This window comes from Drosophila ficusphila, unplaced genomic scaffold, assembly GCF_018152265.1.
Source record: "Drosophila ficusphila isolate 14025-0441.05 unplaced genomic scaffold, ASM1815226v1 contig_288, whole genome shotgun sequence".
Lineage (NCBI taxonomy): Eukaryota > Metazoa > Arthropoda > Insecta > Diptera > Drosophilidae > Drosophila > Drosophila ficusphila.
This window is the reverse complement of record NW_025064191.1, coordinates 828,651-841,755: the sequence shown is the minus strand read 5'-3', so window position 1 is coordinate 841,755 and position 13,105 is coordinate 828,651. Positions and strand designations below refer to the sequence as shown.

The 13,105-nt window shown below is 49.5% G+C and overlaps 2 protein-coding genes and 1 long non-coding RNA gene across 8 annotated transcripts in view; 2 read left to right on the top strand and 1 right to left on the bottom strand.

The window, feature by feature from the left end:
* The window catches only part of LOC108099002, a 259,141-nt gene that overhangs the window by 170,505 nt on the left and 75,531 nt on the right, over positions 1-13,105 (top strand). The window lies entirely within an intron of this gene.
* LOC108098991 (G-protein coupled receptor Mth) lies at positions 148-3,533 on the bottom strand. Of its 3 annotated transcripts, none has more exons than XM_017202221.1 (8): positions 3,378-3,533; positions 2,303-2,807; positions 2,089-2,242; positions 1,596-2,027; positions 1,356-1,527; positions 1,098-1,292; positions 568-686; positions 148-511 (listed from the first exon to the last, which is right to left on the bottom strand). In XM_017202221.1, the coding sequence occupies exons 2-8, from the start codon at positions 2,786-2,788 to the stop codon at positions 453-455; spliced, it is 1,617 nt and encodes a 538-aa protein (XP_017057710.1). In that variant the 5' UTR covers positions 2,789-2,807; positions 3,378-3,533; the 3' UTR covers positions 148-452. The 3 variants fall into 3 exon arrangements, with proteins under 3 accessions (XP_017057710.1, XP_017057712.1, XP_017057711.1); XM_017202223.2 differs by lacking the exon at positions 3,378-3,533 and having other exon boundaries at positions 2,303-2,525; positions 2,576-2,731; XM_017202222.2 differs by lacking the exons at positions 148-511; positions 3,378-3,533 and adding an exon at positions 942-1,029 and having other exon boundaries at positions 571-686; positions 2,303-2,972.
* LOC108098986 (tyrosine-protein phosphatase non-receptor type 4) lies at positions 4,306-12,751 on the top strand. 3 transcript variants are annotated; one of them, XM_017202205.2, is made up of 10 exons: positions 4,306-4,434; positions 7,964-8,406; positions 8,959-9,066; positions 9,133-9,225; positions 9,290-9,431; positions 9,497-10,355; positions 10,418-11,106; positions 11,170-11,794; positions 11,859-12,036; positions 12,111-12,751. In XM_017202205.2, exons 2-10 carry the CDS (start codon positions 8,254-8,256, stop codon positions 12,198-12,200), a joined length of 2,937 nt encoding a protein of 978 aa, XP_017057694.1. In that variant the 5' UTR covers positions 4,306-4,434; positions 7,964-8,253; the 3' UTR covers positions 12,201-12,751. The 3 variants fall into 3 exon arrangements, with proteins under 3 accessions (XP_017057694.1, XP_017057693.1, XP_017057695.1); XM_017202204.2 differs by having other exon boundaries at positions 4,313-4,534; XM_017202206.1 differs by lacking the exon at positions 4,306-4,434 and adding an exon at positions 4,558-4,634.

Here is a 13,105-nt window from a genome sequence, read left to right as displayed (position 1 = left end):
TTGATATATATTTTGAGTCATAGAGTTCCTAGAAACTTATCTTACTTGACTGAGTTTTTATTTTCACATTGAAGGAAATGAACACTTAACTCATCCCGAAATGTGACGGGCATTAAATACTCAAAAGTAATTTTTAAGTCGCACCTCTTTATAATATTTTTTCAGTTACTTTTATTTCAAGTAGGGATACAATACTTTACTTTGAGTATAATTTTGTTATTTTTTGATTAGCAATTTAAAATGTTTATCAAAAATACTTCACTTCGAGTATAATAATGTTATTTCTTAATTAGCAAAAAAAGTGTATCAAAAATAAGTATTTCTTTAAGTTGCTGTCTAAGAAAACCAACATGCAAGGTTAATCTGAGTAAAATACAGTAGAATCCTGTTATAACGACTCCGCTTATCGTGTCCGTCGATGGCTTGATTGGTCTCCAGACAGGCTTATACACTTATATCCTTTTGCTTACTGCGTCTTCCGGGTATAACGAGTCGCTATAAGCGGATTCTACTGTAGTTAAAAAAATGTTAATTTCACAGCGTTAGTAAATACATAGGTACACTAACCCAACATCAAAGAAGAGTTTTGGGCTGAGGAGTTGGTCCTGGTTAAGCGATTTACGGATCCACCAGTCGCGCTTCCACTCGATCTTATTCTCGTACTCCAGTTGGGTTTTGGCTGGCGTCTAGGGAGAAGGAATCATTATGATCACTCCAAGAAAAGAATGACTTAAATGTGCAATAACTAACTTAAAGGAGAAGGCAAACACCATGCTAACAGGAAGCAGAAAAGGTTAATTGTGACAAGCATTATAACTATAGAAACATATATCGACAGACACCCAGGATAACCAGTTGTTGATCTGGCGTGCAATTTCATTGTTAGTAGATCAGGGGTTTCCAGCACCAAATTTGCAAATAAACAGTTCTCTTCTTGTTACCTATTATGAGAAATTATTGCCAAGTTTGGCATTTTCAAGCGAGATCTCTTCTTCGCTGACGTTGGCCTCTGCACTCTCACCCATAATGCTGCTCAGGCAGAGACGAAATGGAGGGACTTTGTTACTCAAACATGTTGCAAACCAATGAGTACTTACCGCTCCTGCAGGAGTTTCAGAGTGCTGCGCTTCAAAATGAACAGCACAAATATGATGATTCCCTGAGACCAGTTTAGGTAGTCGGCCACCAGGAACACCTTGGCCCAAAACGGGTCCGACTGCAGCAAGTAGGAGAGTATCTCCATGCTCCACGTCAAACCCATGACAATAAAGAGCCTCAGGAAGGACATGTATCTGCAAGGGAAACGGGCAACTCCCTAAACGGTGATTGATCATTCAGAAGTTGGACTGCATTACGTTTCCTTGTCCAAACTGGGGTTCTGCTTTCCGTCCCGCCTGTTGGTCCAGACTTTAATGTCCCTCCTCACTCGCATTATGGGGATGGCCGTCAGGATGAACATGGTCAGGTTGAACAGAATCAGCAGTAGCATCGGTCCAAAGAAGTAGAGCATGGCAGACCAACCAAGGGCTGTGGGCGGAAAGGAAACCTGACTGGACTGGGGTACGAACGCCATCGAAATCGAAATCGGTACCCACTGTAGATCCAACAATGTCCCTCCGCACCCACTCGCGGATTCCAGTCCTCGTTCTCTACGAGCCGGTCAGCGAGGTAGGTGACTCCGGTCAGGACCAACGGCATTCCCCAGGCGTAGGCGTTGTAGGTGAGGAAGCGTTGCCCCATCAGCAGGCGGCTCAGGACGCGGGTGTTTCCGCTGAACGTGTTCCAGAGGTCCATGCTGATGGCGGAGAGCCAGAAGAAGGCGGCCAGCACGAAGAAGTAGCCCAGGAAGCCCGCCGTGAGGCAGAACCCGAGCGACAGCTCCCACAGGTCCAGCAGCAGGAGGAGGTAGCCCATGAAGAGGCTGACCATGTAGCAGATGAAGCACTTGCCGTGCAGGTTCTGCAGCTTCTTGACCACCAGGTACACGCAGATCGTGAGGAGCATGCAGACCAGCGATGTGACCATGACTGGAGGGAGGTGAAGGAAAGTGAAACTCAGTGGGCTTGTGGGCTAATGAGTGGGGCTCACTGAAGGTTTGTCCCGTTCTGGACTCCAAGATCAGACAGTTGTGCGGTGCAATCCGAACGAGGGTGTCGTTGCCGTCCGTGAAGTTCCGATGCTGAAGGCAGTACTCCCGCTTGTTCAGGATCGCGTTATCGTGGTGGCGGCGAAAGGTTCCATTCTAAGCGGTGATACTGATTAGACTTGCAGAACTTGGCACACCCTAGAGGAAACCCCGAACCTCGAACAGAGTCCACTCGTCCATCTCGTATTGGTTGTCCAGGTAGAACAACTCCTCGCAGGGCATGGGCAAGTCCCACTGCACGATGAGGTCGGTTTTGACCCGCCTCGAGACCACCGAACCGTCGCTGAGGGTCACGTTCACCTCCTGGATTTCGTCCATCGCCTCCTCACTCTCGTGGCACTCGACGCCGTCTATTAAGTGGTCGTGGGGACAGCAGAACCTAACACAGGGCTTTAATTTGCAGACACATCCCCTTACGTGGCTCTTTACCTCCTCCTTGGAGTCGTCCGGCAGAAGCTTGAAGTCATAGCTACCCGTCAAGTGGGCCGGTATGAGCAGGCCGTCGTATAAGTAAGAGCCATTGGGGAGTCTCTGTCCTGCCGAGATATCCACAGTGTCAAAGAAGTCGCAATCGGGAATGTCCGCCCACGTTTTTTGTGCGGCCAGCAGCAGCAAGGCTGCCGCTACAAGGTGGTGAATCATCTTCCCTTTCCTGCAAGATCTGACCGACCATTTACTTAACAGCAGTAGAAGTGGGCGTCAGAGAGCAGCAACGATCACAATTTTCTCGATCAAACTCGATCGGATTTTTTGTGAAATGTATGTATCCTATCGTAATCGCAGTGGCGTCATTTCTTTTGAGTAACAAAATCAACGAAAAAAAAAGCTTAACAAAAAAAAAGCGGAATAACCGAAAAAAAAGTTAAGAAAAAAGCTGATTTTTATAAAGCAGTATGTATATATAAAGCTGCATTTTTTCATTAATAAACCCTCAGTTCAGTACATTAATGTATAAAAATTAAGAATTATAGCCTATTTGAGATATCGAACCGCTTGGGTAACTCTCTGCGTAAGCGATCGTGCTCAAAGCGAACATTCAGTTCCAATCTGATGATTTTGTTCGATCGAACCGTTTTGTGTGAGCGGCAATTTATCTTCGAGAATGTTGCTTACATTTAGTATGAGTACAATTGGTCGCGGTGGGTGTTGATTTAGTTCAATCTATCTGTGGGAACACTACCCACTGCCTACTTTAGAATTGTTGATGACAAAGTTGAAAGATGCTACATACTTTTCAATTCAATTTACCATCAATTAGAACTGGATGAGGCAAGCCGACAGATAACAACATTTATAAGCCCAACGGGTTTGTTCCGCTACAAACGATTAATGTTTGGAATAAATTCAGCCCCCGAGAAGCAAGCCCGGTGGCGGTGGGAGCAGTACTGGTAAAAATATGCCGTTCGAAGGTTGAGTTTTGTTTCGGTGAGAAATAATCATTTAGCTTTTCAACCAGCACAAAGAATTCGTCGACTTCTTTGTTCTTATCGGGGTCTACTAGAGCATCGGGTAAAGAGAAAGCAACCGTTTGCAATTGGAAGTCTCCCAAGTGAAGCAACTTATTTCGTTTCCTGGTAGGTGTTTCAATCTCTTCAGCAGCGATACATATTTGAAATGCGCGAAACCATCTTTCCCACTCGATTCGTAACATTACGCCTTTGTTATTTTGAATCAGTGTTGCCAGATTAGCTTATTATAAGCTAGTTGAGTTGTGATCGGTTTGAGCAAGTTTGATCGAACATGAACGATCATTCTCGTTGCAGTTTTCTGCTTGGAACTCGATCGTTTTGTGGCCGAAACTCGATCGTACGACTTCGTAGCGAAGCGCTGAGTTGAGTTGTGATCGGTTTGAGCAAGTTTGATCATGAACTCGATGCGGTTCTCTACTCTTAAGAGTACTTGGGAATATCAATGGGACTCATGCTAACGGCACTAGAGACTCAGTTCGTAAAACAAGAACCATTTTTTATTATAAATTTTAAATAAGATATAGTATTTTTTTTTATTGAAAAAAATGTCAGCTTGCATCTGAAGAATTGCAAAATTAATCGATAAAATCAAGTGAAAGCGCAGTCAAAGTTTACAACCAACTTTTTACTAGGTAGATGAAAAGGTTTGTCGGTGATGCCAACTTAGGTCCAAACTGATTTGGGGGAAAGCCAGACCGTGAGTCTGGCAACACTAAGCAGTCTATTTTTTCATCGCCGTCGGTTCAGTTTCTTTCGGTTTGTTTTCGTTTCTTCCGTTTTCGAGAAACCCCAAGTAAACGGACGCACCTAACTTAAAAAGTAAACCGCAAACTTATGTTTATTGTCCATCCGTCTGTGTAATTTCGATTACTTTGTTTTTCGACTTTTGTTGACTTTTCCACGAAGCGGCTGCGAGTGTGTAAGTGTCGTGCTGTGCACCGTGCGTGCGTGTGACTTTTGCTGTCTCGGTTTGAATGCGCGAGGAAAACATATTTAGCATTTCCCGAATAAAGGAACAAGTTAATATTGTAGTTGGTTTTAGTAGTAAAGAAAAAATAAAGAAAAAAATGTAGGGCCTCCTCTCTCCATTTGTGTTGCAACTCCCTTTTCGCTCCCGTCGGTATAATTATTGTTTTCATTCTCGCGGAGGGTTTCTCGTCCAATGCAGCCTGTTCCTGATTTTATTGCAGGCGGTAGAGAGAGAGAGAGAAAGAGACAAAGATGTGCACGCACACTCACATGCATTACAGAAAAGGCGAAGATAAAGATGAGTGAAGAAAAGAGAGCAAAAAAGCGGAAGATTCCCCCCTTCCGCTCTCTGTCAATTAATCGTTGATTGTTTGTTTACAAATTCGTCAATTAACCGCAACTGCAACTGCCACCCCCCTTTAATTCGCCCATCAAACCGTCAATTTGTTTGTCAAGCAAAACACAACTGCATTTCCTCAAACAAAAGATAAACGGTAAAAGGAAAAAACTAGTGTAGGAATATATGTAGGAAAGGATGAAAAGGAAAGGGGAAGAAACGCCAATCAGCTGAGTTTCTACACTTGAAAAATCCGTTTTAGGAAAACCAAGTTATTGAGAATCAAACGTAATCAAATCAAAATGTTTGAATTCTCATTGCTCGCTGATTGGCATTTTGACTTGATGTTGAGTTTTAATTAAATTTAAGGTGTAATTTTATGTAGTTGCCATTAACTGTGTTTCCTCTTAACTCAATGTCAAATTTACTCAGTTTTGTGCAAGTGCGCCAGGGTGGGACTGTGTTAGTGTCGCCCGGGTTTTCAGCCGGCGACTGTGTTGCATGTGGAATATGAACACGAAAATAGCATATTCGGAAAGTTGAGCACTGAGCAACCGCACGGGGTGCCCCCAATACCTCGCCCTCCGCCTCCCCTGCCCCGAGAGCAATAAAAATTGAAAGGCAAACAGCGATAAGCGGACTAAGCCCCGCCTTCGTTGCAGACCCAATCCATTTCCAGGGGTCGCCTCCCCTTCCACAACGGAACACATGGCAGCCCTGGCGCATAACGGTATAGGCAGGCATAAAACAAACCCCACAAATGCATACGCCATCCGATAATTAATGCCAGACTGGCCTAATTGATGCGTCCCCGGCACGAAAGAAAATTAATCGTGTATTATAACCTGTTTTCCGCACAGCTCCCCGTTTTTACTTTTCCAGGCTGTGCTGCCTCCAGGTGGACCACACACAACCCTGGGAAAAATTTAATTTTGCCCATAAAAACGGGGTTGCAAGGCTTGGATTTTATTTGACTTTATCACGGAGTGACTAAATTCAGAATTTTCCCCAATCTGACTTTGATTGGGGTTGCCAGGCGTCGAAAGCGGCTCGTCCTGAAAAGGGAAGCTTGAAGGATGTCGCGTGCAATAAAGGTTGAGTGTCATCGAGTTTCCTCCCGCCCCCCACGCCCCCTTCATTACGCCCCCTTTGTTTTCGCTAGGCTTTGTGCTTTGCGGCTTGCGTTTCTCGAATTACGTTTCCTAAGAAGTGCCAACCTGCGGTTTTCATTACCTAACAGCGGATCCATCGTGTCCGTTGCCTCTGCCCTGCTCTCTGGAATGCCCTCGCTGATTGAGCAACCCCAGGCGATGAGCCCTCAGCAATCCCAACTCGGTCTGAAGTACTCCACGAGAGGCAGGGGTCAGGGGGATGCCCTAAGAAAGTGCTGGGTCGGCTGTATAGCTGCAAACAGGTTTCCGAGCGAGCAATAACGAGCCCCAGAAAGAAACGGAAGCTGTCTCTGCTCTGGAGACCGCTATTCGGTCGGCGGAATGGGGAAAGAGCTGGGCAAACAAACAAACTCGCATGCAAATGTGTGTCCCCATGATAATTTCGCACAGAAAGTCGGTCAACGAACCGAAAAAGCGAGGGAGATCGGTCGAACAATGGTGCTCCCATTGGGGCATAATCGCCTAGGTGTTGTCCATTTCGATTTCGATTTCATAATGAAAAGTCCAAGAGAGTGCGATGTACGCGTACGTTCATTATCGAGCTGCCCTGGCCTTAAATGGTCACCGAACCAAACTGGCTTCCGTGCAAATAAGGCGCCCGATGTCGGGCACTTCCCCCTGGTACTCCTTCCCATTCATCTGGTAGTTTAGCCCTGCCTTGTGGGCGTCAGAATATGACGCAACCCTTGTTTGTCTTAAAAACATTTCGATTTTGCTGGGCCAACCTGTTGATAACCCGGGAGAAACAGTAGCGGCCCAAGATATTGGCAGTGCCAAACCAAGTGGGAAAAATAGGTGGGATGTATAGAGATGTCTACGGAAATATCTTTTGCTGAGATATTTTTACTCGCGACAATGACAATTGCGCTTTCTCCGCTAAAAAGAACAGAGGAGATAATGATGGGGCTGTGTGTAATCGGCTGAGGAAAGCAACCTTCCGTTGCGATAAAAGGCTTAACGCCCCCGATAAGTGACCCCTCGGCGTTCGATCAGCTCCTAAAGGCGGCCACTGACTCAAGGGAACTAGCTAGTTAGCCCCCGCTCGATAATTACTGGCAACTGCATGGTAACAGGGGAAGAGCTCTGCATCAAACTTCTTGGCCCTTCTTGTCCGCTTTACGCAGCTCGACAAAAGCGGGTTTAACCCAGTTTATGGCAACAGTCAACGTCTGCGGAAAATAAGGTTGAAAGGTAGAATAGGTGGAACGGAGCTTACAATTATGCACACACAGATATGTGTGTTAGTCGAGAGCATTTAAGCCAATTACACGGCACATCAATCATTAGCAGAGACGATTTGTGGCACACGGCTTGGGGCAACTGCACTGAAAGCACTGAGTTTGTCAATGGGAAAGGTATTTTAAAACGTACTCGGAGAGTTCATAACTTTTTCCTGAGTGCACAAGTGGGAAGCGAGCTTGCTTTAGCAGTGCCCGTCATATAATGGCTGACTTTACCTTATCTGCAAGTTAGACAACAGCAAAGAAAAGCTGCGCGCTGCAAGGTGAGAGGCAAGGAAAGGCCTCAAAGACAAATTATTAGTCACCCGGCACTCAATGCTCGAGTCGACAACGAAGTCGTTTGTTTGCTGTTTTGCTGGGTTACGCTGGCTCTACGTGGAAGTATGCACCACCCAATCCCGCGGGGGATATGGAAATGAGGGGCAGAAAAGCCAGAGCCAGAGCCATAACCCCGTGTGTTGTTAGGCAGTGAGTGAGTGTGCGTGCTGGACATAAAATAACAACAATAACTGAGAAAATAAACAAATGCAGCGGAAGAGGAGGCGAGAGTACGTTGTTGCTGTTGCGCCTTCATCGAGCCGTAAGTCGCTACTCATTCGGATTCGTTCTCACCCGCTCTTCTGTTTCAGTCAATCAGATATCCATCCACACGAAAAGGAGCCGAGGAGGCAGCCAAGGAGTTAACTGGAACCAAAACAACCAGCCAGCCAGCCAGCCAGCCAGCACACAAAGCAAACAAACACACTCTTGCCAATTTATCGAATAAACAAGAAGAAGCCGAGCCAGAAGGAGAGGTCCCGCCACCAAGGAGCTCCCTCTCCGCAACCAGCGCCCTCCAACGAGACGTACGTCCCCTCGCACCCCTCGCTCCCCAGCCAATCGATCCCAGCCCGCGTCATGGAGTTCGTGGAGCTCGGTCATGTTTGAGCGCTTCCGACTGAACAACCTGACCAGAACCTTTCGCCTGCGAGGAGGCGGCCCAGAACTGGCGCGCGACAAGAAGAATCCGCAACGGCAGCAATGCGTCACCGTCCTTTTCCTAGATGACATCACGCACACCTTTCGGATCGAGGTAACCACCCACCCCGTTTGCATGGCAACATGTAAATGGCGTTGTATAGCATTATAGGTTTATTATTCGAGTAGCAAGTCTTTGCGTAGTAACTCCATTGTCTATGCGCATAATCGTGGTCTTAGCAAAGAAAGTCTCTGGGGTCTCGTTGGCTAGTCATTACCATCAATTTATTCACTTTTATCTGCTCGCTTTTGGCTCTGCACCCTGAGATAGCTTTCGTTTTCGCGTAGCATCTCCAGACACGCACTTGTCCGCATTGTTTTCCATCTCCGTCCGAGGTTTCGCTTTCTTTCACCTCGATGATCAAGTGTGTGCGGTTGTGGCAGATGAAAATTATGCTAGAAATGGAATCTGTCTGCCAAATTGCAGCCTAATGGAAGTCATTTAATCACCGTAATTGCATCGCAGACAATTGGGGGAGAAATCGAAGCGAAGACTTGCTACTCAGGTTGCTTATTATTTGAGTTTAAATTTGGCCCAGAAAATGGGAGGACAGCCTAATTAGCTAACCTAAACAATTCATTATTATATATTTCGAACCCAATTCAGAAACGTGCGAAAGGCTCTGAACTCTTGGATCAGGTCTTTCAATACCTCGAGCTATCCGAAAGGGACTACTTTGGCCTTCTGTTTCCCCAGAAGCCGGGCGACGTTGTGGTAAGTCAAGGAACATCCTGAATAGTAACTCTGACCAGTAACCCCCGATCTGTTTTCCTCCTTCAGAGATGGGTCGATGCCCAGAAGCAGTTCAAGAAGCAATGCAGCAGCGTCTCCCTCGACAACGATGCCGTTCCATTATTAGAGTTTAGGGTTAAGGTAATGTCGCGCATCCTGATCTCTCCAACCAAGAATACTGAATACTGATCCGCACTCTTTGCAGTTCTTTGTAAGCGACCCCAGCAGACTGCAGGAGGAGTTCACCCGCTACCAGTTCTACCTGCAGATCAAGCGCCACATCCTGCTGGGCAAGCTGCCATGCTCCAGCAACACCCAGTGCCTGCTTGCCAGCTACACGGTGCAGTGTGAGTCTGCAGTCCATCTCCCTTGGTCCATCCCCCAATAACCATTCCCTCTGTTCGGTCCACAGCCGAGTTGGGCGACTTCAATGCGGCGGAACACCAGCCCGGCTACTTGAGCGGGATGCAGCTGCTCTGCGACCAGACGCCCGAGACGGAGCGCAAGGTGGGCGAGCTGCACAAGCTGCACCGCGGCCAGCTGCCCGCGGACGCGGAGTACAACTACCTGGAGCACGCCAAGCGGCTGGAGCTGTACGGGATCGACCTGCACCGGGCCACCGACTCCAACGGCAAGGAGCTGCAGCTGGGCGTCTCGGCGGTGGGGCTGCTTGTCTTCCAGCACGCGCTGCGGGTGAACACCTTCTCGTGGAGCAAGATGGTCAAGGTGTCGTTCAAGCGCAAGGACTTCTTCATCCAGCTGCGCCGCGAGCCCAGCGAGAGCTACGACACCCTGCTCGGCTTCGGGATGAGCAGCCATAAGCACGCCAAGGCGCTGTGGAAGTCCTGCGTGGAGCACCACAGCTTCTTCCGCCTGAAGCGGCCGCACCGCCTCTCGCGCTTCCTCAACATCAGCCTGGGCAGCAAGTTCTACTACTCGGGCCGCACGGAGCTGCAGGCGGTGCAGGAGTCCAAGCAGCGCGGCCGCATCCACAAGGTCTTCGTGCGCTCGCCCAGCAAGCGGCTCCTCGGAGCTGCCGGCGGAGGCGGCGGCACCTCGGGCTCCTCGGGCGGCACTCCGATGCTGCAGCAGCACAGCGGCTCCGAGAGCGCCAACTCGCACAACAACGGCAAACCGGCCTCCGGCGGGGGCACCATTCTGACCATCACCAAGACGAGCCGGCCGCACGACAACAAGGTCACCTCCAAGGAGGCCGACTCCATGCCCAGGAAGGCCTGGGAGCAGCAGAGCGACGAGTACGACATCCAGCTGTGAGTTGATTCCTGGCAAACCTGGCAAATGGCTTATATTTAAACCCCCTCCTTTCCTCCAGCGACGTGGGCTTCATCGAACAGTGCACGCGGCGCTTCGAGTCCGCCTCGCCCTCGCCAATGCCGCCCGCCTACAGCTCCGGCCAGCACAGCCCGCTCCTGCTGCCCACCACCATTGCGGACGCAGTGGGTCAGCAGCAGCAGCCGGAGAGCGGCAGCGACCTCATCACCATCCGGCTGCAGGCCGACGAGCAGGGGCGCTACGGGTTCAACGTGAAGGGCGGCGTGGACCTGAGCCTGCCCGTGCAGGTGTCCAAGGTGGTGCCCAACACGCCCGCCGACCGCTGCACGCCGCGCGTCTGCGAGGGCGACGAGGTGCTCATGATCAACGGACGCGACGTGCACGGCCTGCGGCACGAGCAGGTGGTGGCCATGATCCGGGACTGCCGGCACCAGGCCAGCGGGGAGCTGCTGCTGACCGTGCGGCCCCAGCGGTCGGTGCCGCTGCTCCTGGAGGAGGAGCCGCTCTACCAGTACGTTCCGGAGAGCGACGAGATTGGCTCGCACTCGAACCTCCTCGACGGGGACGCCCTCTTCACGCAGAGCCTGCTCCTGCTCAGCGACGGCCTGGCCTCGGGCGCCCTCCTCGCCCAGTACGAGCTCATGTACAGGAAGAACCCCGACCTGGCCATCACCGAGGCCCGGAAGCCGGCCAACGCGGCCAAGAACCGCTACCGAGACATATCGCCGTGTAGGTTTGGCATCTTCCTGAGTTGAGAGTCCTGATTACGAAATACCATATTCCTCCTTTCAGATGACTGCACGCGGGTCTCTCTGGTGAACTCGCTGACCGGCGACTACATCAACGCCAACTACGTGAACATGGAGATTCCCGGCGGAGCGGTGAACCGGTACATAGCCACCCAGGGACCGCTGGCCAGCACCACGACCGACTTCTGGCGCATGGTGCAGCAGGAGAGCAGCCACCTGCTGGTGATGCTCACCACGGTGATGGAGTCGGGTCGCCAGAAGTGCCACCAGTACTGGCCGGTCACCGGCGAGGAGCTCCAGCTGGCGGAGGGCTTCTCGGTGCGCTGCTTGAGCGAGAAGCCGGACGAGACGGGCAGCTTTGTGTTCCGCGAGTTCGTGCTGAAGGACAAGCACGAGCAGCGGCACATCCACCACATGCAGTACCTGGCCTGGCCGGACCACTGCGTGCCCTCCGACCCCAACCTCTTTCTCGAGTTCACGGAGCGGGTGCGCGCCGCCCGCAACCGCACGCTCCTCCAGGAGATCGAGGAGAGCCTAAAGCAGGTGCGCCTGATGGACGCCGACGCGGACGCCGACGAGAACGGCGGCCTGATGCGCGAGCGCAAGTGCGCGGCCAGCAACGGCGCCACTCCGGAGGACGAGACGCCCGTCTCGACGAGCGTGCATCAGTGAGTTAAGAAGTGGGCTAAGAAGTTCGAATTGGTGGATCAAACCTTCGCCTTTCTTCCACAGGTGCATCAGTGCCGCCAACCCACCCGTGATCGTCCACTGCTCGGCGGGAATCGGACGCACTGGAGTGCTCATCCTGATGGACACCGCCCTGGCCCTGATGGAGGCGCGCGAGCCTGTCTATCCCCTGGACATCGTGCGCACCATGCGCGATCAGCGCGCCTGCATGGTGCAGAACGTGGTGAGTGTCCACGAGGCGATCTATCCATCTATCTATGGATTGTGTGACTCATTGCTCTTGGTTTTGTGTTGCAGAGCCAGTACCGTTTCGTGTGCGAGTGCATCTGCGCCGCCTACATGAAGATCTCCCGCAGCAGTGCCGCCATCAACGACGACGAGGATTAGGGATTAGGGATTTGGAGGGAGGGGCAGGACAATCTACAATCTTGCGCTTCGATCGCCCCACAACGATTCGGGTTTTTCTTACTCTATGCGAACCTACGTCTAAATCTATCTAACTTCTAGTACCCGTAGACATATGATTCAAGCTGAGTGTATATCATTACTATTACAGACCCCGTATATTGTATTATCGAGTGCGTTCTTAAGTTACTCCTAGACACACCCCCAATTATATTATAGTTATCTCCGTCAGTCGTTGAAAGTGCTGCATGGGAAGCGATTCTAAATTTACAAAGCCAACACGGAGTGGTTAACGAAGTGAACCTAATCTGAACTACCTAATCGAAGTATACAAAGCGAAGCGAAACAAATGGCAACTTATTTACACCCATCCGACGCTGAACGGTCGAGAACAATACGCAAATGCAGAACACGATCCTTATACACTGAGAGACAAGAAGAGATGATAAAACTGTTAGTATTTTAGCACCAAATCAATTTATAAATGTATTTATGCTAAACAAAACCCAATAAAAATATAACAAAAAGGGCAAGTGTTTGTTAAATATTTATAACCTTATCAAAGGGCGGATAAAGATCAGATAAACTCTTCTATTGACACTATGCAGAGTGTCCAAAAGGAGTTTATTAAATAATGATCATAACAGGCTGCTTTATATCACTGCGTATGTCCAATAAAAACTGGCATAGATGATATGAGAACAGCGATTTCAAAACATTCAATCATGATTGCTCTTATCTGAAAACCAAACAGCTCATGCTTTTAAATAAGAGCGCTAATACAAAGTTTTCCTAGAGATGATAGTTTGGTATCGGTAAAATGTTTACATGGGTTTCTTAAAGGCATTCTCCCCTTCATTAATTTAAAAGGTGCTTGGAAAAGTCTG